The following is a 24,409-nucleotide window of genomic DNA, read 5'->3' as shown; positions in this document are numbered from 1 at the left end:
CCCAAAGAAACCAACGAAAAGAAAAATCGGGAAACGCCAGGACTCGACAGTAGACGGGATCCATCTGCTGAGTCATCCATGTATAGATTCTGACTCAAGTGGTGGTTATTCTCCTTTTATGATTATGGTATCGCTTTTGTTCCCAACAGGGAAACCCTGGACCACCCAAGCGATTTTGGATTTGCGCTCTATGGGCAACTATGTCGACATTACATATGCCCGAGAAACCGGTATCCCTATAATTCCTAAATCTAGGCCAGAAGTGGTTAATGCAGTGGACGGGACGACGTTGGTTTCGGGGTTGATCACTGAACGCACTGTTGACATGCTCATGGCCGCCAAAGGCGGGCATATGGAGACCATTTTGTTTGACCTAATTGCTGCCCCACATTTCAAGATAATCCTTGGGCTACCTTGGCTTTACCTGCACAATCCTTGTATCGATTGGAAAAAATACAAGGTGTGTTTTCCCTCTGACTATTGTGAATCGCTATGTCTAAACCAGGATGGTTGCAAACCCACAGGGCCATGCCGTCCTCTTATGGATTCAGCCTTGGTGGTGGGCGCTGTTACTAACACGCCCATACCTCCCGAATATGGTTCTTATAAAGACATGTTCGACAAGGGGAAAGCCAACCAGTTACCACCACACAAACCCTACGACTGCCAAATTGATCTGGTTCCCGGGGCAAGCATACCTAGCGGAAGGATATACTCCCTTACTCAAAAGGAGGCCGCTGTACTCAAAGAATATATCGGTAAGGCCTTAAACACAGGTTTTATTCATCCATCTCGCTCTCCCGCGGCTTCTCCCTTATTTTTTGTTCCGAGAAAGAGGGGGACCTGAGGCCCTGTATCGATTACAGGGCCCTCAACGCCATAACAATTCAGAACCAGTATCCCTTGCCTTTGATCTCTACCTTATTGGACCAGTTAGGTTCTTCAGTCCTGTTCACTAAATTGGATCTGTGGGGAGCCTACAATTTGGTGAGAATACGGGAAGGCGATGAATGGAAAGTGGCCTTCAAGATGCGGTTTGGTCTTTATGAATATTGTGTAATGCCTTTCGGGCTTTGTAATGCCCCAGCCACATTTCAGAACACTATGAACGACGTATTCAGGGATATGATAGACCGCTACGATGTAGTCTATCTTGATGACATTTTGGTCTTTTCATCATCATATCAGCAACACGTCACACATGTCACCTCAGTTCTCCAATGATTGCGGGAAAACCATTTATTCGCCAAAGCAGAGAAATGTGTTTTTCATGTGACTGAGGTGGAGTTCCTTGGCTACGACCTGACCAATCACGGAGTATAAATGAATCAGACCAAAGTCAAAGCTGTCCTCGACTGGCCAACCCCTGTTAACGTGAATATTTTACAATCCTTTCTAGGGTTTGCACATTTTTATCAACGGTTTATCTGTTTGTTTTCGGGATGGTGGCTCCATTAACCGCCCTTACCAGTAGCAAAAAGCCCTTCATTTGGTCTGCCGAAGCTCAACAGGCCTTCGATGCTCTTAAAGTCGCATTCACCACAGCTCCGGTGTTACAACACCTGAATCCTACACTGCCCTTCTATGTTGAGGTAGATGCATCAGGCATCGCCATTGGTGCCATACTGTCTCAGCAATGCACTGATACTGGGAGCTTCATCCAGTGGCTTTTTTCTCCCGGAAACTCACATCGTATGAACAGAACTATACAACGACGGAACGTGAGCTACTGGCGATTCATGACGCCTTCAAAGAGTGGAGACATCATTTACTTGGGGCTGCTCATCCCATGCAAATATTCACTGATCATCGAAACTTGCTGGCTATGAAATCTGTCAAATGCGCTACTTCTTGTTATGCCAGGTGGCATGAGTTTTCCTCAATGTTCGATTTGACAGTCTCCTATCGACCGGGACATTTGCATTCAAAAGCGGATGCCCTCTCACGCATGCATGGTTCTTCACTGACCATTGAGGATGAAGATACTGCTTCTGCCCCATCAGATTGTATGTGGTTGTACACCCCAACCATCGCTCCGATCATTTCTCCAAGAATGGGTGGCGGGACAACCTAATGAGATCTCCGAGTATAATCTTGATGAGGTGAACTCGCTTCCGTACATCCAGGGACATCTTTTTATGCATGATCCCAAGTCTCGTCATACTGCATTAATGTGGTGTCACGACTTGGTCTTCTCTGCACACCCTGGTAGGAGAAAGATGATGGAACTCTTGCAGAGATGGTGTTGGTGGCCATCCATGCAGAGAGATGTACATGACAACATAGCTTCTTGTGCCATTTGTATTCAGTGTAAGACTACCCCAGCCAAACCTATGGGCCTTCTCCAACCTCTACCAGTACCACAGCGCCCATGGTCAATGTGTTCTATGGATTTCATCGTAGAGCTTCCTTCGGTACAGGAATAGAACACCATATGGATTGTGGTGAATTATTTCACCAAGATGGCCCTGTTCATACCTTGTCGGTGTTTGCCCTCGGCTCCTGTCCTTGCAGACCTATTCTTGAGACATGTATTCCGTTTCTTTGGGCTCCCTTCTATCATAGTTTCGGACCACGGTACGCAATTCATGTCTCACTTCTGGAAGTCGCTCACAGCTTCCTTTGGTATTGGGGACCGTTTTTCTAGCGCATACCATCCACAGGCGGACCGCCAAACAGAGAGGCTTAATGCCACACTTGAGCAATACCTCTGTTATCTCCTCCTGCAACAACAGGAGACCTGGCTGTCAGTCTTGGTTGCGGCGGAATTTGCGTACAATAATTCCCCTCATTCTTCCACTGGCTCTTCACCCTTCTATGCACTCTATGGACAACACCCCCAGGCTCTGCCAGTTGACCCATCCTTGCTTCAAATTCATCCTGCAGCCTTTGACTGTATTATGAGTTGACCGACGTACACAGAAACGTCGAACGACGCTTGCACGAGTCCCAGGAGTGTGCTAAATCCTTTGCTGACCGGCACCGCTCTCCGGCACCAGAATATCAACCCTGTATGAAAATGTGGCTATCAACTAAGAATCTACGGATCCCAGGTTGACGGCTGTTTATTCCTCGTTTTTGTGGGTCCTTATGAAATTATTCAGGTCATCAACCCTCTGGTTGTGAAGGTAGTGTTACCTAGGGCATGGAAAATACATCCAGTTTTTCATGTGTCCCTGCTGAAACCGTTTCGCCTTGGTACACGTCTTATTGCTCCATCCACCGTTGCTCTCTGTACAGGGATCCCAGGAGTACATGGTTAATGCCATCTTGGATACTAGGGTGCGGGGTGGTATACTGTCCTACCTGATTGATTGGAAAGGCTACGGTACGGAGCGTTGAGAACGTGCTGGAGATTGTGATGTACAGTACAGAGCAGGTGAGGTATTGTGTGTGAGAGAGAGTGATACCATGCGTGAGAGAGTGGAGTGACTGTTTTGACAGCGAGTGCTGGAATGGGCGATGGAGAGAGAGGAATGTAGGAGGGCGTGATGGTAGTGGAAAGAGTAGGGGAAATGTTTTCAGAGAGAGTGAGTGAAAAGGAGAGTGTAATTGATGATAAGGGAGAGAAGACACGTGTAGAGGGTGGGTTTGTAAAATAGGAGGGAGTAGGAGGGACATAGGGAGAAAGGAAGTGTGAAACATCAAAGGGACAGAGAGAGAGTTTGGAGAAAAGGGTTGGAAAGAACAGGGGAGAGGTAGATGAGTGAGAGAAATAAAGAACAGGAGGTGGTAGGCAGGCAAGAGGAGAGAGAATAGGAGTAGAGGGGAGACAGGAAGGAGGAAGAACAAGCAGAAGTAGGAAAGAGCGAGAGACAGGATAGGGTAGTAAGGGCCAGGGAGAGATTAGATAGAATCAGAGTATAGGGAAAACAGGTGAAGGGGACAGTAGGTGGCATAGGAGGTGCGAAAGAGAACGAATAGAAAGAGAAGAGAGAGCTAGAGTGAAGGAGAGTGTGGAAGAGAGAGAGAGGAAAACGCACACCTGGACCATCATTATCTTGGGGGCATATCGGAGAAGGTTACGATTAGGAATTCCCAGAGGGAGTGAAGTAGAGAAGGCTGCAGCTTTTAGGCACTCATCCACAGTCATCTCATCCAAGACGTCTCTTACAAACTTTTTCACACCTTCTTTCTCCTCCGATTCTGGACGATTCAGTCAATGGTACTCTATCAGTTTCTGTCTTGGCCTCTTTCTTCTCTTCAAAAAGGTGGCTTCTCTTCATTCCACCATTGAATCATCTTCTTTACAAACATCTCCTGTTTCTTCTACTTTGCCCCAAATAACCTCTATATTTACTTCTATTAGTAATGAGGAGACTTCTCTTGTTTTCTCAGGCTCATTCGACTGCTTCACCTTCTGATCCTATTCCTTCTGCTCTGATTCCCAAGGTCTATGCCTCTCTTGTCTTTTACCTTACATCTTTCCTTAACATTTGTCTATTGACTTCGACTTCTCCATCTTCTTTCAAACATGCCTCAATTATTCCAATCTTAAACAAACCATCTGCTGATCCTTCACTTCCTTCTAACTTTCGTCCTATTTCTCTTTTACCTTCTTTCTAAACTATTAGAACGTCTTGTCTACTTTCAAGTTTCTACCTGTGTATCTAATGCTTCTATTCTCCCCAGTTTCAGTCAGGGTTCCATTCTCTACACTACAATGAAACAGCTCTTCTTTCAGTTCTGTATTCTTTACTTACAGAACACTACTCCAAACATTGTTCTCTTCTTATTTTGTTATACCTACCTGCTGCATTTTACACTGTTGACCACTCTCTTCTATTGGCTTCTCTCTTGTCATTTGGTTTTACTGGCTCTGTTCTTTCTTGGTTTAGTTCCTACTTGTCCAATAGGACATTTTCTGTTTCTTGGGCTGGCACAACTTCTGACTCTCTCCCTCTTGCTCATGGCATACCACAAGGATCTGTTCTTGGTCCCTTCCTTTTTTCTCTCTATAATTCACCCCTGCCTGAAGTAATTTCTTCCTTTGGTCTATCACATTACTTCTATGCTGATGATACTCAGCTTTTTCTGTCCTTTTCTTCCTTCTCTTCTAATGTCCACAATCAACTATCTTCTTGTCTATTGGCTATTAAATCTTGGATTGCAACTCATTTTCTTGCACTTAACGTTGCTAAAACTAAAGTACTCAAGTACGCTTTTTCCCTGCTAACACTCTTCCTTCTCCTCCACCTCCTTTCATTTCCTCTCTCTCAGCTTCCTATCTTATCTATGGCTTGTAGCCTTGGACTTTACATGGACACTGCTCTATCTTTTACATACCACATATCTATATATCTTTGAGCACCTGTCGCTTCCACTAATATAATATTCAAAAAGTCAGTTCTTTCCTGACTTTTGATCCCACTAAACTTCTGATATCTTCTCACATACTTTTCCGGCTTTTCTATTGTTCTACTGCACTCTTTGGGCTTCCACTTACTCGACTTGCTCCTCTAAAATCTGTTTTCAATGCTTCTATCCATTTACTCTTCTTTCTCTTTTCTCGTGACTCTATTTCATCCGCCCTCCTTACTCTTGGTTGGCTCTCTTTTCAAGCTAAATTAAAATTCTACTTCTTGTCTTTTGTCTTTAAATCACTTTACAGTCTTGCACCCGACTATCTTTCCTCTTTGGTCTCGATCTATGTTCCCTCTCGTTCTAGCTCTGAATTCCTTCTTGTAGTTCCACGACCTCCATGTGCTCAGTCACGACTTCGCACATTCTCTTTATTGGCCCCTCTACACTGGAATGCTCTCCCACTTTCTCGACATTCTATTACCGTTTTCTCAGCATTTTGTAAATCATTGAAATTCCATTTGTTTCATCATGTATAATATGACAGACTGTTTTTGCTAACCTCCATTATTGTACTGTATTGATGTTATGTACAGCGCTTTGGCTTAAGGCGCTACATAAATCCCTAATAAGCACAAAATACATAGACCAGATTAGTAATAGTAGAGGCAACCTGTCTCTAGTCCAGGAAGTCTAGGCTAGGGTGAAGGCAGCCCACAGGAGGTTGAGGACTAGACAACAGAATCCTCTTGGTGTATTCCTTCTGCAATCCTGTATTGACCAAAATTTTAAAACTGATCATAAAAGCGTGAAACTACCTGATGGAATTGTGGCATTCTTGAGGTTGTGACGGGTTATGTGCGCATTTGTAAAAACGCACTCCAAGAAAAAAGGGGTTGCTCATGTCTTTGCTGTTTGCAGACACGCAACTGTGTGTCCATGATGCTCTCACAAGACAAAGCCTTTACTGAGTGAGCGTGCCCTGCCACCTTACCACATTGGTCGTGTCTTTAAAAACCATGGCCAAAATTGTCCATTTTCTTTCCCTAAATGGGAACAATGCTGCATGTCTGGAAACAATGGCTGTACAATAGCCCATGTTAACAAAGAAACATTACAAATTATGAAAAATAACTTTAGGAAGATAAAGGGGGGTAAGCAGCACAGAAGAGTATGAGTGAGAAGAAGAGAGAACGAGTGTGAAGGAGAAGTAAGACATAAGAAGGATGTGCATGTGTGTGTAAGAGAGAGAGAGAGAGAGAGAGAAAGAGAGCGAGAGCGAGAGCGAGAGAGAGACTGTGAATCATATATAGAGCATGACCTCCGACATGAGGGAGGGAGCATATGAAGCAAACATTACTAAAGAGAATGTAATGAAAGAAGGTGAGAATGTTATATCCTAAGGTTCCTGTTCCAAGAAGCACCCTGAAGCTGCAAGTATAAAAAAGAAACATGCTTTATTCTTGGTTGCGGGTTATAAAAGGTGTGTAGACACCTCATAATTCTCTTGGAGAAATACCCACTGGCACGCCCGCTGAAGATGCTTGTGGTCTTAGGCAGAAATGACGTGACCAAGTCGCTCGGCCTGGCTGCCGCTTTTGGGGTAGCACCAATCCTGATTTCGTATGGTCTTTCCCCTTTCGTAATGGACTGGCAGGCGCACAACGATGGTCTGGAGGGTTGCCCAGTGCAATGCAAGAGGTTTAAGATTAATTCTAAACCTTCCAGCCATCACCTCTTTTGTTTTGTCAAGGAGGCATACCAGGCATTACAGTTGCTACAAATGTAGCTCTCCAACCAACCTAGAGAGGGCACACCATTGATATGACAAAATACATTCTTCTTATACCAGATCGCCACAGGCTACGAGACAGATGAGCCGCAGCATGTGTTTATGTGTTGCCCCCCCATCTGAGTTGTCCCCTGACCCTATGACTCTAGCATGATGTCCTCTGGAAAAACAAATCCAGAGAATGGTCACAGATAATGCGATCCTGGACAAACAATTCCCTGAAGGGGGTCCTCCGAATGGCATAGTCATTCCTGACATTGCAGTAAATCCAGATGTGAGCATGACATTGATTGGGAGACATTGAGAAAATATCTCAGTGAAAAGGTTATCAAAGAGATGGTGGCTCATCTAAAGACCAACCTCAGTATACTGGATGAATCAGCAGCAGTCCCTCCATCCCTATAAGCAGAACATACCTAGAAACAATACGCCTCGATGGCCAAGGAGGTACTGCCTTTTCTTCTTTGCATCAGAAATATCATGATACAGGAGTGAAAGAATCCTGAGAGGCAGCACCAAAGTAATGGTTAAGAATGTTTCCACTTTAGGGATTTAATGAGAAGGTCAGAGATGCGTGAATGCAGTCTCCTCCCTTGCAGGTTTTTCTGGTAAAAGAGCGGTTACTTTTGAGGAAGTGGCACCGACAAATAAAACTGACAAGAGAGTGTAAACCTTAATGAAGAGATGCCAAGCAAGTGTCAATTTAATTATTAGAACAGGAAAATATGCAACCTAAATAAATTAACTCCCTGTTAGGGATTTCCAAGCTCTCCTAACCATCCTTAAGGAAGGGTTGGACATTGCTACTCTCCTGGAGACAACGAAGAAACGGATTCAACTGTCCTCAGAGATTTATTTGGATATACTGCAACCCACAACAATGAGAATGTGCTCTAAAGTGCTAGGTAGACAACAGTTTTATCTTTGTTTCTAGAACGTGAAGCATCGCTGACTTTTTATTTCCCAAGCTACACTGTTTGGGCCAAAACTCTTGTATCAAAGCTGGGCAAGCCAGTCAAGTGGATGGCTGAAGGTGTGAACCAGTCCAGCCCTGTAAAACCTAAATGCACCCCGAAATTGATATGATCAGGGAATATCTTGATTTATGGCATCCTTTCACTACTCAGGGATTGTCGTGACCTTTGGCCCAGAGTCCCAGAGTAAGAACCGGCCTACTACTATCCTTTGTCTATGGATCCGGGTGGCTGTTTTATTGGCATTTGAGTTTTCCCAGTACCCCATTCTTATTTGGCTCAGGCTTTGTTCGGGAAAAGAGATGGGTTTCTCTTACTCAGCATGCAGGGGTGTTTCCCTAGACAACATTAGTATGGTGGCCACTCAGACCTCACCCAATACTGTCAACAGACAAGACAACTTGAATGATGAGACTTTGGGCTGCAGGTGTGCTCTATTGAGCGTAGCTTGTGTGTCTTGGCTTTACTATAACGACCCCACTGGGTACAGCATTATCTTGTCTCTTTGTGGTTATATGTTCATAAATATCTCATTGTGCTTGGTACATCCTCATATATGGGGACTGTGAGGGGTAAGATGGATAAGGTCGCAATGCCCTGATTACTAACCACCAATGTTCATTAAATTGAGTCTCTAACTTACTCATCACAGTTATACTCCCCCCCCCTAACTGGTAGACCATGGCAATATTTGGTTAATTAGCTTTGGTATTTCATAGGAAGGTAGAAGGTAACCTGTTGCTCCTATTACCCACTTCCCTGAAAGGCAGAAGTTTTAAAAAGAGGAAGAAAAATGTTATCCCTGGCTGCAGTGCCTGCTTTGGGGAGGGGTACCCCTTGCATATGACAAGTGGGATGAGGAGAATAAGGACTTAGTAATGGAGCTTGCTAGTAAACAACCTAGCCATTCTTTCTGCAGCCTCTGCTGTTAAAAGGAGAGGGGAATGCTGCAATAGGACAATCTATCCCCAGAGATAACATTTCTGAAGTAGGGGAAATAGAAAAGGGGACATCAACCACATCTTAAGATACGGATAGGCTTAGGAACCAAAACACTAACTTCAGAGAGGGCCATCTACACACAGTTGGAAGACAGAGAGAAACAACACTACACCTGCAGAGGTACTGTCGGCACAGAGGAAGATGCTGGCTGAGATTGGGATGTGGGACTGCCTGTGGTTCTATTGTGCACAGCGAGTAGGGTGACAGATTCTGACTGAGGATGAAGAGTGTGCAGAGCACAGTGAGTAAAGTGACTGGGACCCTGGCAGACGATGGACAGTGAGAGGAGTCTTTCACTGGGTGAGGAGGAGCATGTGATTAGAGAGGTATCTGACTGATGTGTAGCCTGTGAGAAAAGAAGTAAAATTGAGCCTCTATAGAAAGTGCAAGCAGACAGCAAGGCACCCGTCTTAAAACATAATCCAAAGGTCTGAACATACTGTGTTTCAGGATGAACCGTCAGGTGGGAAGGGAAGGAGTGCATCTCAGAAGCACTGCAATGCTGGAAGCTGCAAGAGGATTGGCATGCTGGAACCTGAGGAGTAAGAGTTGTTCACTGATTATTACAGATATCAATAATAATCATAATGACAATAATAGCAAAATATTAATTAGTGAATAGCATACAAGTGGAACTGTCATTTGGAGTTGATAGTAGGTGTTACATCTCAATGGTACTCATTTAATTGACCTCCAAATGATGAAATGATAAGCCATCATTGTCAGGATTCCACTCCTGTCATTCAAGATAGGATTTGTATATATTCCCTCAGTGGGTGCCTTAACAGACCACAGAATGCATGACAGAGTGTGGTGGTCAGGAAATCGGAATATGGCTCATCTTAGAATCCCAGGTGTCACTCTGGCAGGTACACAGGTTGTTGTGGCAGGCAGTGGTCACCATTGCCACTCATGGGAGCTCATAAACGACCACCATGCTCATTAGCCTCAGAGGTCTAAGGCTGTACTTTTGCTCCCACCTTTCATACCCTAAAATCTGCTGAGTGCCTAAGGCCTACCTATTATCAGCATTATACATAGGATGGGTGGGCAAGGGCTGTGTTTTCTATAGAATCGTGGAATATGGCTGGAAGGATAACAGAAGACTAGGCCTATGAATCCTCAAAATATGTTTTTTTGACACTTCAGTTACATATCGGGAGTAACTTCATGATTTAGCAGGATTAAAAATATGCTTACTGTATTAAAAACATACTTCTTTAAAACTGGCTTAAAAGAAACCTCTAAATATGCACATCTTTTTTCAGCATATTTAATTGTATGGATATCCATTCCAGCAAATCATGTCTTTAAATATATCGTATGCCACAGGTCTTTGAAATGTCCTAACTATATCTGCAGAACATTTTAGTATTTTTGCCAAATTTTAGCAAACTTCAGATGGGTTTTGTTCTTTATTTATTGCACATATTTAATCCTAATAATCTTTAAAAAATATTTTACAGGATTAAAAGTATGCAAAATTAAGGCATCACAGTATACTGTAATTTACTGAACACATCTTCAAGCACATCTAAATTAGGATGTTTCATCTTTATGTGTAAACCCATTTCATAGGATGATGGTTCTTTAATTTATTGGATTTTTAAACCCACACTATAGATTATTTCTCGATTATTTCCCAAGTGATTTATTACACGGCACATCATTTCTCCAATTCCATGAAATTAACAAAAATGTGCCCACTCAATTATGATTCTTGTGGGTGAGAAACCGTTCAGTTTTGCCCAGACCGAGTGTTCCCAGGATACCTCTCTGTTTTCTTAGATTCCTTAATGCAAGCGACTGCCCCGGACAAAAGTATTGGTTCTAGACAACCTTTTTACCAAGGAACATTAGCTATTATTGGGAAACATCCTCCACTGGGCCCAAACGTAGCCAACATATAACAAAAGGTAAAATCCATAATTTGCAAGCACCGGGGAAGGCACAAGGATTGTGCATACATACATTTTTCCAGATATTGAACTTACCTCACAAGCCGCCTCTGCTGGTTGGAGACTGACCATTTGAAAAGATCCCACAAAGCAGCCATCATCTGTATTTTCCCCCGATGAGAGATATAGAATATGCACAGGACGCTGCTTCGCATTGCGTGACACATTTTCACAAATGTTTTGCAGCATATGGCCAGGGAGAGCGTCTGTAATCAACACTACTGCCTGGCAGGCTGTATCCTGAAAAGCTGTGGACAGAGCACTTTCGATGTCAGCGCCATTATCGGAGGGAAGAGTCTTGATCCAGGACACAGCTTCTGACACATTTTCAGGGGAAAATCTTACTGAACGATTACACCATTTAGTGATCTGAGGGGAAGGAAACAAGTATTAGCTTACATGTGTCAGTACAACAAGAGTTCTTTCTGGAATCACATGTTTGCTATAGGTGCATTATATTTCCAGAATCCAAAATCGGTAAGGTCTTAAAGTGCCATAAATCTACTACATAAGTGAAATATCTCTGGATTCATGCAATGGGTTACATTAGTGAAATATATCTCATTTATTCTCTTGACCATGTAAGGTGGGATGCCTCAGATAAAATTATATGTTACAGTTGTGAAATACATTAGTGGCTATGTAATGCCAATACAGATGTGAGATTTCTAATGGGAAAACGTGGAAAGAGTTCTTGGTCTGAGGGCCCTGGTGTCTTTTACTATTTCAGAATTATACGTAATGTGATGGGAATGGCATTTATAAGGAATACTACCACGGAACACACCATATCAGGGCCCCAGTGATAATTCAGGAGTGAAGTATCTTAAAATTGAAGGATAGTTTTACACACAGTAGGATCTTATTTTATATTTTACATGCATGTAATTTCCACAGTTCCTACTGTATACAGTGGGTACAGTGCTGCAGGTTTAGTATATTCAACTGGACATGGGGTGTGCTTCTGGTGTGAAATATTGGACGTGTCAGTGGAATGTACTGTAGATTCGAGATATCGTAGAAGCCTATGGAATGGAATGCAGGTGTGAAATATCATAGGAGTCTAAGGAATTCTCAAGAGGATTGAGTCTTATACGGAATCCATTGAATAGGCTGCAGTAGTGAGATATTGCAGTGATCCCATATTAAAGCAATGTTGACCTGTGAAATATCCTAGATATCATATGGTATGTGTTACAAAAGTAAGAGATCATGCAACGCCAAGGAATGTGATGTGAGAAATTGATGGTATTCATAGAATATGTTACACGTAAAAGAGAAAACATTGCCCCTCGGAATCCCATGGAATCTATCACACGTGTGTGTGATCTCAGAGCCACAAGAAATGTTTACAGATGCTTGATCAAAGAGATAATACTCATATTATTGTTCTTAAGTGTTTGCTAACTTTTTCTCCACTTGACCGGAGATATACACTATTTTTCTTCCGGTTTTAGACATCTGTGGATACTGTATAGTTCCTGTTTTCATATTTGTTCTTTGACTACTTTTGACTCTGGGCAGAGGTCAGGACGGCACATATATTCTATATTGGTGCCACCCGTTTTCCACTTTTGGTTTTAGTACAGATGTTTGATACCTCTGTATCCATAGGCTATGTTAAAGGTCCAAAAGATAGCAGGTTCTCTGTGAAAGTGTGTAGTATGCATTTCTGAATCAACAGACTATGTTACAGGTATAAGAGCGATCGTTACTTCAGGGGGAAGCATTGCAGGTGTGAAATAATGTATAGATCCAATGGAATATGAGGAAGATAGCTCGGGCATCCATAAAAGGTATGACAAGTGCATAACAATTCAGAGTTCCATATACTAATGTTCATCCAATATAATTTGCCCAAGGTGTGTGATGGCCGGGGAATCCAGGGAATTAATTATATGTGTTATGCATCTCAGAGCTGTGTGCCATTCTCCAGTAGAATCTGCTGATGGTGTGAGCTAGCCAATGGATCTATGAAATTAATAACAGGTATGGCAATTTCGGGCTCCAAAAAATATGTTGTGGTGTGGAATATGTTAGAGTTCTGTGGATCATGTTGTATTCAAAATAATATTCCTGGGGACCCTACCTCATCAGAGAAGCTGATAATGTTGAACATAGCGTATGTCCTGTTTGACATTGCCTCAAGAGCATCAGAAAGGTATGTCTTAACAAACTCCAGTTTCATGGCCGATCCATCCAAAGAGCCAACCACAAATATGACACTCTCAGCTCGAAGTTCATGGAGCAAAGAGACGATGCCAGAAGAGTGGTGCAGCACAGTCATGGCTGCGTGTCCCGGGATAGGGCTGCAGCATCCAAAGGTTGGCATCGTGTAGCTCTTCTGAACCTAATACTGAAAGAGAAAATGTAATAAGTGACCTTTTATAAGTATCCAAGCCCTTCTAATCAAGGTCTAAGGAATCTCCATATTGAGCATGGAAGGGAATTGCATGTGTGCAATACCTAATATGTTGTTTTAAGCATTTTCAATTACTATGGTTGATAGTGGTGGACGTGTAATAAATTATGGAGCAGAGGGGATATGCATCATGTTGAGAAGGAGGTGAATGGTACAAGACGGAAAATAGGAGATGGGTGAAGGCTCTCTGTATTGTATTTTAGAAGAGACATGTACATTTATAGGGAAGGAATGCATCGGAAAGAGGAAACAGCCACATACAGGGGGCAAGAGGTGCAAAGTGTACAACTAGAAAGGGGGCTATTGTCAAAGGGTCAAAGACAGTTATAAGGAGCTTCAGCAAGATCAGGATGTGATCGGCCAGGCAGGGAGAAGGGGTAAGCGAGAAGACAGGATATAACTTCTGTGCTTTCCACTTCACTTTTACCACAGCCCACTGACTGGTGTAAACATTTCCACATGTATTCCAAATGTGTTACACACCTTCTGAGACTACGCTGGATCTGTCACTGTAATATTCCATCAGGTACACAGTCTTTTACATCCCCTTTCAGATATTTATCCACCTCTATCTTGGAAACTGGTCTGTTCACACCTTACAGGACTGAATCTGTTTAAAACCAAAATCCTAACCTCTCCAATCACATTGTCTTAGTACATGCAGTGCGTTGTGACAATTCCAGGGAGATAGTCACCTGAGGAGTCAACCACTTTGGTACTAAGTAGGTGAGCATGCTATGTTCAGCTCGTCTGCAGTATAAAAAAAAGACAAACAAGACCAATAGGGTGGGGTCGGCAAGAAAGAGAGAATGCTGGTGTCAGCGGTCTGAACCGGGACGTGCACCAGAGTGCAGAGAGATGCAGCAGAGGGCCTTCTGGAGCAGCCCTAACAGGCTGCAAGAATGAGTCATGAGAGTCTTGGAATGCCGATACAGAGCCCACATAAGTGACTCTGCTCAGCCTGTGGAAGATGCGAGAACAAGGCAGGAGAACCTTGGATGACTGACGTGGAGCCCAGATGAAAGATAACAGAAGCGATCCTGCACCAACTAAGAAGCAACCAAGAAGCATTGCTAGAAAACAGCATTCAAAGGACTATCCTTTGTATACAAAGCCATCCACCTGTAAACCTCACCCTACCTTCACAACAAACTGGCACACATCACCCACACAAACACCAGACAAGCCAGCCGAAATCTCCTACACATTTTACTCTGCAAACTAACATGCACACAAAAAATAGCATTCACACAATGTGCACCCAGATCCTCGAATACCCTACAACTCCACATCTGCAGCGCAGCCTCCATCACCACTTTCTGAAAAGCCTCAAAACATAACTCTTTTCCCAAACCTAAATCAGCCACAACAGCCTCCTGATATCTCCTCTCCATCCTTATCTTCCTATGCTCTCCTGCAAACATTTGTAACTTCTGTTTCACCTGCCACCTTTTGAATCTTGTAAGGCACAACAAAACCCTCTGAGTAGGGCCAAAGCTGGACAAACATTCAAATACAATAAAATAAATACAAATTGAAGTTCTGCTCCTTAGTATTGCAAGGCACAGAGATTTGGGCCACTAAGTATTTTTCCTAGATGGTCAGGTTGGAGAGAACTGTTGTGATGTGCTTTGCTTTATGGATGGATGAATGCTAGACTGGAATGTATGAAGTCAGAGTGAATGATGGAATGCCAGAACGTGTATGTATGAGTGAGAGAATGTTGTGTCACTAGTGTTCCAGGAGTTGGAGGATGTAGCCAGGGTGGTGGGAGCCAGTAGGTTCCTATCCTATGTTTTAAAGGACCTTGCTGTAATCGTAGTAAAGGAACTTTGCATGAACTTACTATGAAGTGCCCAGAAACGCCCTTCATAACAATGGCAACATGTGGTCTTCTCATGGGCCAAGGAGACAGATTCATGGGTGCTGGATGACAAGGAAAATCAGGTGCGCACCTGTGGGGAGGGGGGGTGTAGCTTGGTACCAAAGTCTGCCTCAGAGGGGAGGTAAACCGAGAGGAAATTACTTGCGTTTGAGTGATGGAATCCTGGAGCACCAAGGGTGGTAACCCAGAATAGCCTTCATGGAAAGGTGGAAATGTGTTTGAAGCACAGTTGTTTTGGAATCGTGAGCTGGGAGTGCACAACTTGTATCAGCATATCTGTGTGCATGAGGGTGTCTAGGGTAATCAGACAGAAAATTACATGCTCAAAAAGAATGTCTACTCGGAAGAGACTGCTGCGAGGGAAGTCGGATGTGGTGGTCACCGTGATGTGATGACGCAGAGCTGTTATTAGCATAGGAGCTCTGTCTGTGGCTCAAAGAGAAATGGTGGCGTACGCTGTTGGTGCAGAGTGTTCGTTAAGCAGTTTGAAGCTGGAGAAGAACATCGACCACAGAATCGAAGTTACGCAGGCTGCCAGTGTTGGTGTGTTACTTGAAGAATGGACGTTGCACAACGTACGGCGGCGTGGGGATGGCTGGAGATGCTGGAAGGGTAGGAAAGTGCGAGTTTACTTGCTCAACTCTGGATTTTGGCAAGAGACCTTAGAGGAAGAGCACAGTAATACTGTGAGAAGTTTGACGTGTCTCGACTTGCTTGCTGCGCTAATGTGCATACTTGGACTAATCAAGTTGGATAGGTTTTAATTAGGGTGTAGTGGTAAAGCGATGTAAGATGCAGTGGAGGATGTGATATTAATTAATTAACTTCTGTGTGGGATTGCCAGGTATAGTTGCAGCAGCACAAGCTAGAGAAGAGTACTAGGATCAGCATGTTTAGTGTTGCAAAAGAGAAACATGGACATTAGGGAAAATGTGGTTAAATGTTGGCTGTGCTTATGGCCAGGATATGGTAGACGAGGGATATTGAAAAGGAAAAGCTGTGTTTGGAGGTTACTGTCAGAAATATGGATCAAATAACAAAATGTTTATTGTGGTGCCGGATGTATAGATTGGATAGCATAAAGTTATTGTAGTACCTGTGTGGTGCAAGATGTAGGGATTGGATTGGATTGCATAAAGTTATTGTAGAGCCTGCTTGGTGCCAGATGTATGGATTGGATAGCAAGTGTATGGTATTCCCTGTGTGGGGCCAGATGTATGGGCCCATTTGGAAGTGAGTCGTGTTGAATTGGAGCAGTGCAATGGGACTTGCACCTCTTGCAGCATTGTGATAAGCATGGATGTAACATAATGTGGAACTGTGTGAGGGTTAGTGTTGAATGTGGGTGTGTTGCGGTGGATTCCATTTTTAGTTCGCTTGGGAGGAGTGTCTGGATGGCATTTGCATATCAGTGTATGTGGTTGAGGATATATGGCCTCTACTTGTCCGTGGTTGCTTAAGTGGGGTTGGTGTTGCCCGACTCTTACTCACAAGTTCCATTGATCTGTCGTAGGTGTGTTGGGAAGTGCTTTGCTTTATGGTTAGATGCATGTTTGTTTAGAATGTCTGAGGTCAGGGTGAATGATGGAATGCCAGAATGTTTATGTATGAGTGAGAGAATATTGTGTTGCTGGGGTTCCACCGCAAGGAGTTGGAATATGTAGCCTGGGTGGTGGGAGCCAGTGGGTTCCTGTTTTACATCTTATGGACTTGGAACTGAATAAAGGAACTTTATGGCAACTTACCTGTCTAGGAGCCTTCGTTCACAACAAGAACCTTACGGAAACCAACACTAGGTTGACATCAGGGCACACCTCTCCAACTGGTCAGGGAAGAATTAGATGGTTGCCTGTCAGGTAAAAATGAAAAACCTTAATGAGATTTCAATTAAATAAATTATGAAAGAAAGGAAGAAAAGTCTTGGGAGCTAGACAGGGAATAGAGTGTTCCAAATGAATGTGTTGTTTATACTACTCAAAAGAAAATGGGGTGTCCAGGTTGAAAAAGCCAGGATTGATGTTCATTTCGATACATTTAAATAGTTGGGTTTTAAAAGTGTATGGTGTAAGGAAGGCATGGTATCAACAGCAGACACAGACACAATAGATGCACGTTTCAAAACCTTTATTTTGTATTTTAATATGTCCAAGTCAGTCTAGTTGAAATAAAAAGGCCTATACTAAGAAAACCTAACCTTGCCCTCCTTCTTAAATAACAAATGTGTAAAGGGAATGTATAAAGGAAAACTAGTGTCTCAAAATAAATGTCAGAATGGCTTAGGTAGCAACTCCCTTCTGCACATTCAGATGCATGGGATCTCAAGAGTTTCTTAAATGGATGGGTGGATGGATGGCACAGTCCTATCAATCTGACGTACTTGGGCTTACTCGTACAATTCAACAGTTCAGGCTTGGGCTTCAGGATTTTGACAGTTCACCAAATTATTTAGGCTTCGTCCGCCTTTCCACAAACGCACAGTTCTACTTTTAACTTGTACTTTACCATAGTTCAACACAGGATTTCCTCTGCCGGGCTCAGCCTGTTCTCTTTGTGGGGGTTCCCTTCCCCAAGACAGTTCCATACAACATTTGATTGGCTTTACTTTCACTGTCAAAGACTTTCGAAAATGTAAGGATCTTACATAGACCTCTGTATGACCACTTTGACCTAAAAAGTGCTTCACTTTGCCTCTCTTCTTTAGGCTATGGGCTTTTCCTGTGCCCTTCTCTAATTGGCTTTGTGTAGCGCCTGTTCAGCGGTTTTTTCACACTAATTGGCTTTCATCAATTTACTTGTTTAAAGGGAAAAGCTTTTCGCCACTTAGCATTTCATTCGCCGGTTCACTTTAAAACATTTGGACAATGCTTTTTTACTTCAATTCTCATTTGCAGGTCGGCCGCTTCATTTCCTCAACCTTTATTTCAAAACATCGTGCTTCCAACCTCCCTCCAATATGGAAAGTAAGCTTTTCTATGCCTCTTGCATGTCGCTCGACTTGCTTTCCCTCGTTCCTTAGTTTCAACATATTCGATCGGAAGTGTTACAATAAAACAGTCACACACGGTAAATGTGTTGCCTGCAACAAACTCTTCACTTGCTTTAACATAGGCTGGCTACTTTTTAACTACTAGCATGTCAGTTGCATCCCATGCTTTCTCACCCTCCTTCACGGTTTTCAAGGTTTGTCTTTTCTTCTGATGTTTTTTGATCAAAGGGAATGGGATAACAATATCCCACAAAGGCTTCTGGGACCAGGGTTTCATCATGGTATGTAAAGGGGAAAATACTGCTTCTCGTCTGAGGACATTAGCTACCCGAACCCTCCACCCAAGTGATCGTCCTTTGCTTTTCCCACCCCAGGGTCAGGATCCAAAAGCGATGACCTTTCCCTGGCCACCTGCGCAGAGGATCCAAGGGGGATTTTGTGAATGCTGTGCAACTTGTGTGCATGCAACAGAGTTTAAATGAGCGTGTGTGTGTGTGTGTTTGCAAAAGTGCAATACTTCATATTTGTATTATTTATATAGCATTATCGTTCTTCTCAGATATGAAGCCCTGTTTGACTATCTCCAAACTGCCTTGTTTCTGTCTTTACCCTCTGAGGTATGGGTACGAGGAGGAAAATATGTGCACAGTTTGACTGCTGTTCATGCCAACACCTTGGGCCTCACTACGTGTCCTGCTGGTGTTTCCGGCGGTTTGCTGCCGGGCTCGTGACATTTTACCGGTACCTAGCTTGTCGGTGCCATCGGGACATTACAAGTCCCATTGGACCCGCAAGTTAGGTGCTGGTAAATGTTGTTCCCCTTTCCCATGCAGTCCCATAGGACTTCATGGGAATGGGTTCACGGAAGAGCCGGCACTGTTGCTAGTCATCTTTTATATAAGTTTTCAATTTTTACATTTTATTATATCCTCTGCTAGAGCTTTGTAAAACTACAGTAGTTTTTCCCGTCAGAGATAAATAAGCAAATAGATATTGTTCTCAATATGTTGCTCTGCCCCTGAAAATTGAGAGGCAATCTTTTTTTTTTAATGTCAAAAACGGGAAAACAAAAGATTCTGAGAGATGCAACATGGCTGTAACCCATTGTGCTGCGTCTCTAGCGAGGCTGCCAAAGGTACATTCTATTTTCGAATGCTCTTCGGCGAAGGCCATTTAGCACTGATGTCTGTGAATGTTTGGAGGAGAGGAGAGCCGTAGCAGCATCCCATGAATAAATAGATTTGTTATGTGGAAGGGAGTCTCTTGTGCTCCAATCATGGGAAGCCACTTTTCTGCAATTCCTGGTTTTCAAAATGACCATTTTTACAAGTAGGTCACATTACTGTTGTGCAACCGATTTCTGGTTGCAATTAAGTTTCCCATGTTTGCCATTCATGGCCTGAAGCTTAAATTGATTTCCCAAGATGACATGTTATGATTAACAGGCTAAGCACAAGTTGTAACAAAGATCGCCAAAACCCAGGGGTGACAATTTAGACACAAAACATCTGTCTTTTTGTGGGAATGTTAGTGAGAATAAGGACATCTCGAGTACATGCTCCAGTGCATAAAATACCCGTAGGCAATACCCGTAGGCAAGGAATAATGAAGCCTCGAAACTATGATTCAGTTTGTTTGCAATACATATCTGTATGGTTACCACCTGTGCAAGCAGAGTAAAATGTTTGAAGAAACAGGACTATTTTCTGCGACAAGGCTCTTAACAGGACATACCAGCATTGAGATGCAATCAAAGGTCTCTTTCAATGGCAATTGTAATAGTTAAAACCTAACCTATATAGCAATTTCCATTGGCACAGTTACGTCTGTTTGAATAAATGTGCGCCTGAATGAATAATAGAGTCTGAATGAGTGACTAGGTGAATGTGTATGAACATGCATGAGTGGGACTAGTGTATGTGTGTGCACTTCATGGGTGTGGGAGAATCTGCACCGGCAGAAGGCCATGAATACATATTTTGAAGTGGCACGCTGGCATGTATTCAGTGTACCACTAATCATGACAGTATTTACAGTGCCAATATTGATACATATTTGGGTACACAGACAGCGTGAAAATGGGTTTTATAGGGCCATGTTGGTATATATTGAGGACATGAGCCATTACAAACACGTGCCTTAAAGAGGTTGTACTGGCATATATTGAGGGCACCATCATCATCAAAGGGGTTTACAGTGAGAATGCTGGCTTATATGATGTGCATGAAAGTGTTTTAGTGTGGCAATGGTGGCATATATTGTGGGTGCAACATCATAATAAATAGTTTTGTGATTTATACAGCACATACAACACTTCATTCATACAGAAATTAATGTTGGACTTCTCTAGCTTCTAAACATTGCCATACATCGGTGTCACTAATATTACCCACTTTGTGGTTCTCAGTTTATCACCTACAGGCAGGGTTGGGGTGAAGGACTAAGTAGTGCAGGTTGGTCAGCGATCCCATGATGACCCAGGAATATAATGCTGGCATTTATTGTGAGTGCAGCATTGTGAACTTGTTTAAGTAGTAAAGCTAGGATGTATTGTCGACAGAGCATCTTGAAAGTATTTTACAGTGGAAATAATGCTATATATTGCAGGCATGATATTATGAAAGCCTTTTAAATTGTCAAAGTGGGCACACGTTGTGGGCATAGGCTTAAAGAAAATATAAAAAGGCTCCTGTATACTGTTGGTGAGTTGATAGCTATTGGATTTTTTCATGCACTGCCCCACAGAACCGATCATAAATTGCATGGCTTCTTAACCAATTTTTCTAAAAACAAATTGCTGTAAAATTCACATTTAAAACAGACTATTTTAAATTCCTCTCAGAGAAAAATCCCCCCACCCGAACTTTTTACATTTCTCAAAGCTCCTGAGCCAATCTTGGTCGCTCACGCTAATTTGGGAGAAATATGAATGCCCCACTATACCCTCTCCCCCCCCCAACAACTAAAGGTTTCGTACGCCACTGCTAGCCGAATATTCTAGTGTGTCTAACATTAACAATGAACAGGTAGCACTTGGCTCTTAAATACTCTTGTAGGAGTCCAACATGTTTTTAAAGGATTTTAGATATTTTTGTTTATAATTCTGGGAAACGTTTGTACGTGCTTTAATAGTATTTTAGTCAAAGGAAATATTCAATTAAAGGAAGTTGCAAATAATGATTTCCTGGCAGATAAAAACTTCTGCATTCGCATTTTGTGTATAAATTACATGAATTCAAATGAAAGGCATTCGAAAGACCCCCAAAGAGGAACCTACATCATGCCAAACTGGAACTGCCCCTATAAAGTGTCTAATCATGTTGGAAACTTGTTCAGCTATCAATTGCATCCAACCAGGAGTCATAGAGAACTCTGAACACAGAGCCAGCCCGAAGCATGGGCAGTCTGTGCCGTCACCCTGGGCCCTGCGCTCTTGGGGGCCCCGCAGCCAGAGTCAGACTGGGACATAAAATTGGACCGGGCAGAAAATGAAAAAGTGGCCCCCAATCGCAAACTGGAATTAATACATTTTCAGAGCAGACTAAATACAACGCAAGGGTGAATGGTTTGTAAAATATATTTAAAATGGTGCATGTGAACAATATTTGCTTTGCAACATTGGTTTAAACTATTGTAGTAACGTATGAAACTGTCCCACTCTGGGTAAAAAGAGCCCATTCTGGCCAGAGAAACTGGCCCACACTAGAATCATGTTTCAAAAAAGGTAGCGGGCACCCCTCTCCAGAAATGATAACCTGTTCTGTAGTTTTTTCCCACTTTGAGAGTTCGCAGCCATCGCTTTTTGATCACTGTACCTTTCACAGATGTGAAATATCCATTTGCATATCAGTCTTTGTCCCACCCACGTGCGCATTCCAGCACCAAAATGCTACAGCAATTCCCTTCTGAACAAGAGTACCAACAGCAATCCCATACTCGTGTTTCAGCCTTGTTGGGACTCATCAGTGTGCCTCTCTGAGCACGGTGAGCAAGGAGTCCACGTCTGGGTTCCCCCGGGTATCTCAGGGTGACCAACCCCAAGTTCCTTGCAAAAATGTTTCAAAAAAGGTAGCAGGCGCCCCTCTCCATCAAGAACACAACATGATAACCTGTTCTGTGGATTTTTCCCCACTTTGGGAGTTTTCAGCCATCGAATCATGGGGCTGTCATTTTGGGCATTGCGCTATTGCCCTATCGGCCAATCTGAGCCTGCCCGCAGCTACGTGCTGCCGTGAGTATAAGAAGTAATAAGGGTGGGGCTGCTTCCAGCCACAGGGCTTTTCTTTGTGCCAATTTTAGCGAGGCTCTAGAGACAAATACTGCCCACCCACCTCCCCAGCGGCCCATCAGACAAGTGGGGCCTCATAGTTAGGGATTATCACACTCTTTGTTTAAAGTAATGGTCCATTTAAGAACCTTTGTTTTGGACAAGGGGTTGAACAGGGCCATTTTGTTCTGAAAGCATGTACAGAAAAACGAGTTGCCGCCCAAATCTGTCTTCTTTGAAGACAATTAAAATATGTTGACAAAAAAAAAAAGAGTTGGTATTCATATGTCTGCATTTTGTACGTTAAATACATTTTTAGGGGGCGGGGGGAGAATGTCACATTTCACTCACATCATATAAAGCATGCCTTTGTCAAACGATGCAAAAGGTTACTATTTCACATTATTTTTTGTTATGATTAAGTAATGAAAGACAGCCTAAAAGCCATTTTTTAAATAATTTTGTGGAATTGCATTATGGTATTTGTAGTCTTCAATATGGGGTGAAAATAATGCAACATTTATACTTTATTTAACATATTTCTATAAGGATTCCTATATTGCTGGAGAACTTTAATTATGATGTGTGCTTTTCAAGTCCGATTAATAAAACACAGAGTATTGCGGAAAGCCAAACGCTGTGATGAGGAGGGGAAAGGATCAGAGGGCATATTTGTTGTGATGATTTACCAGGTCCATGGATGTGGTAAGAGAGGTTGCTGGACTGAAGATGCTCTACCTGGCCCTTTGCTGATTTTCAGGGTAGAAATCGACATTACATTTGGGTTTACAGCTTTCGCAAACTTTTTTTACAGTGCTGACTCCATCCTCCTTGGGTGTTTTTGAGGCCATCATGCAAAAAAGCTTGTTTGCTCAAGTTTTCGCACACCGGAATTTGAACCCACCAACCCACAAAAGTGTCTTCAAAGCACACGTCTTATATTGGTATTTTGCTTTCCATAGAATATTTCACTATAGATTTTTGTGATTAAAAGGTGCACACCAGTGCCAATGCCAAACGTGTTCTAGGAAAATCTTCTCTAGCTGTTTTTTCCCCTCGAGTATTGATTCATTTTGTAAAAGACAATGCTTGTTTTTATTTTGAATTTTCTTCTATAAGGGAAGGTCAGGTGAATTAAATGTGCGTATTTCACTTTACGATATGTTCTGTCCCTGTACGTATGTTAATGATAACCCAAAAATAAATTCTGTGCTTGAGCCCTATTGATGACATTTGAAAACCTGTGGAATTGCTTTCTGCGACTGCCTCAGTACCTTTCTGGTAAATAGGTTTTGTTACGATTGCACTATCCTGCAGCAAATGCACCTTGTCCTGCCTGACCCAATGCCAATCCCTGCCATTACATCCTTGGAACATGCAGTCACATTAGGTAGGTTTGGATTACTTACCAGTGATCTTCATTACTCTTTGTCCTGCTATTCCTCATCACAGTACTTTCTTTTGAGGTACCCAGTTCTACAAATGATTCAGCTCACTCGGTCGGCTACTCCAAAATAAGCCTAACTACTGGTATTGCTACAACCATAATAATAACAGTTCAAATTCAGATATTGAACGTCAGTATATTTGATCCCCATGGATATCAATGACTAATTCTGTGTCAAGAACCGGAGGCTTGGATTATAGTTTCTCTCAACTTTACTTCTCGAGCATCATAAAACCAAGCAATAATATATGCACATCAAAGATAACAAACTACATTTCCCATAAAGTTTTGAGTCTTTGGAATTTCATATATTATTGGTCTTTCATTAAACATGTGAAGCCCAAGACCAATCATTTCAATCCAAGTCCCAAAACA

The 24,409-nt window shown here is 42.7% G+C and overlaps 1 protein-coding gene across 3 annotated transcripts in view; it reads right to left on the bottom strand.

Moving 5' to 3' along the window:
* The window catches only part of LOC138513728 (peptidyl-prolyl cis-trans isomerase G-like), a 400,359-nt gene that overhangs the window by 368,067 nt on the left and 7,883 nt on the right, over positions 1-24,409 (bottom strand). The window contains exons 2-5 of one of the 3 annotated variants that reach the window (XM_069628805.1): positions 17,080-17,183; positions 13,117-13,383; positions 11,064-11,396; positions 9,510-9,604 (exon numbers count right to left, since the gene is read on the bottom strand). In XM_069628805.1, coding sequence (XP_069484906.1) covers positions 9,510-9,604; positions 11,064-11,396; positions 13,117-13,359 — 671 coding nt within the window. In that variant the 5' untranslated portion in view covers positions 13,360-13,383; positions 17,080-17,183. Of the gene's footprint in view, positions 1-9,509; positions 9,605-11,063; positions 11,397-13,116; positions 13,384-17,079; positions 17,558-24,409 lie in introns of those variants that run through there. The other 2 variants (XM_069628806.1, XM_069628807.1) reach the window with 2 other exon arrangements.

This window comes from Ambystoma mexicanum, chromosome 12 (genome assembly GCF_040938575.1).
Source record: "Ambystoma mexicanum isolate Mex_15411 chromosome 12, UKY_AmexF1_1, whole genome shotgun sequence".
Taxonomy (NCBI): Eukaryota; Metazoa; Chordata; class Amphibia; order Caudata; family Ambystomatidae; genus Ambystoma; species Ambystoma mexicanum.
The sequence above is the reverse complement of the archived record's forward strand: the minus strand, read 5'-3'. Positions and strand labels throughout refer to the sequence as shown.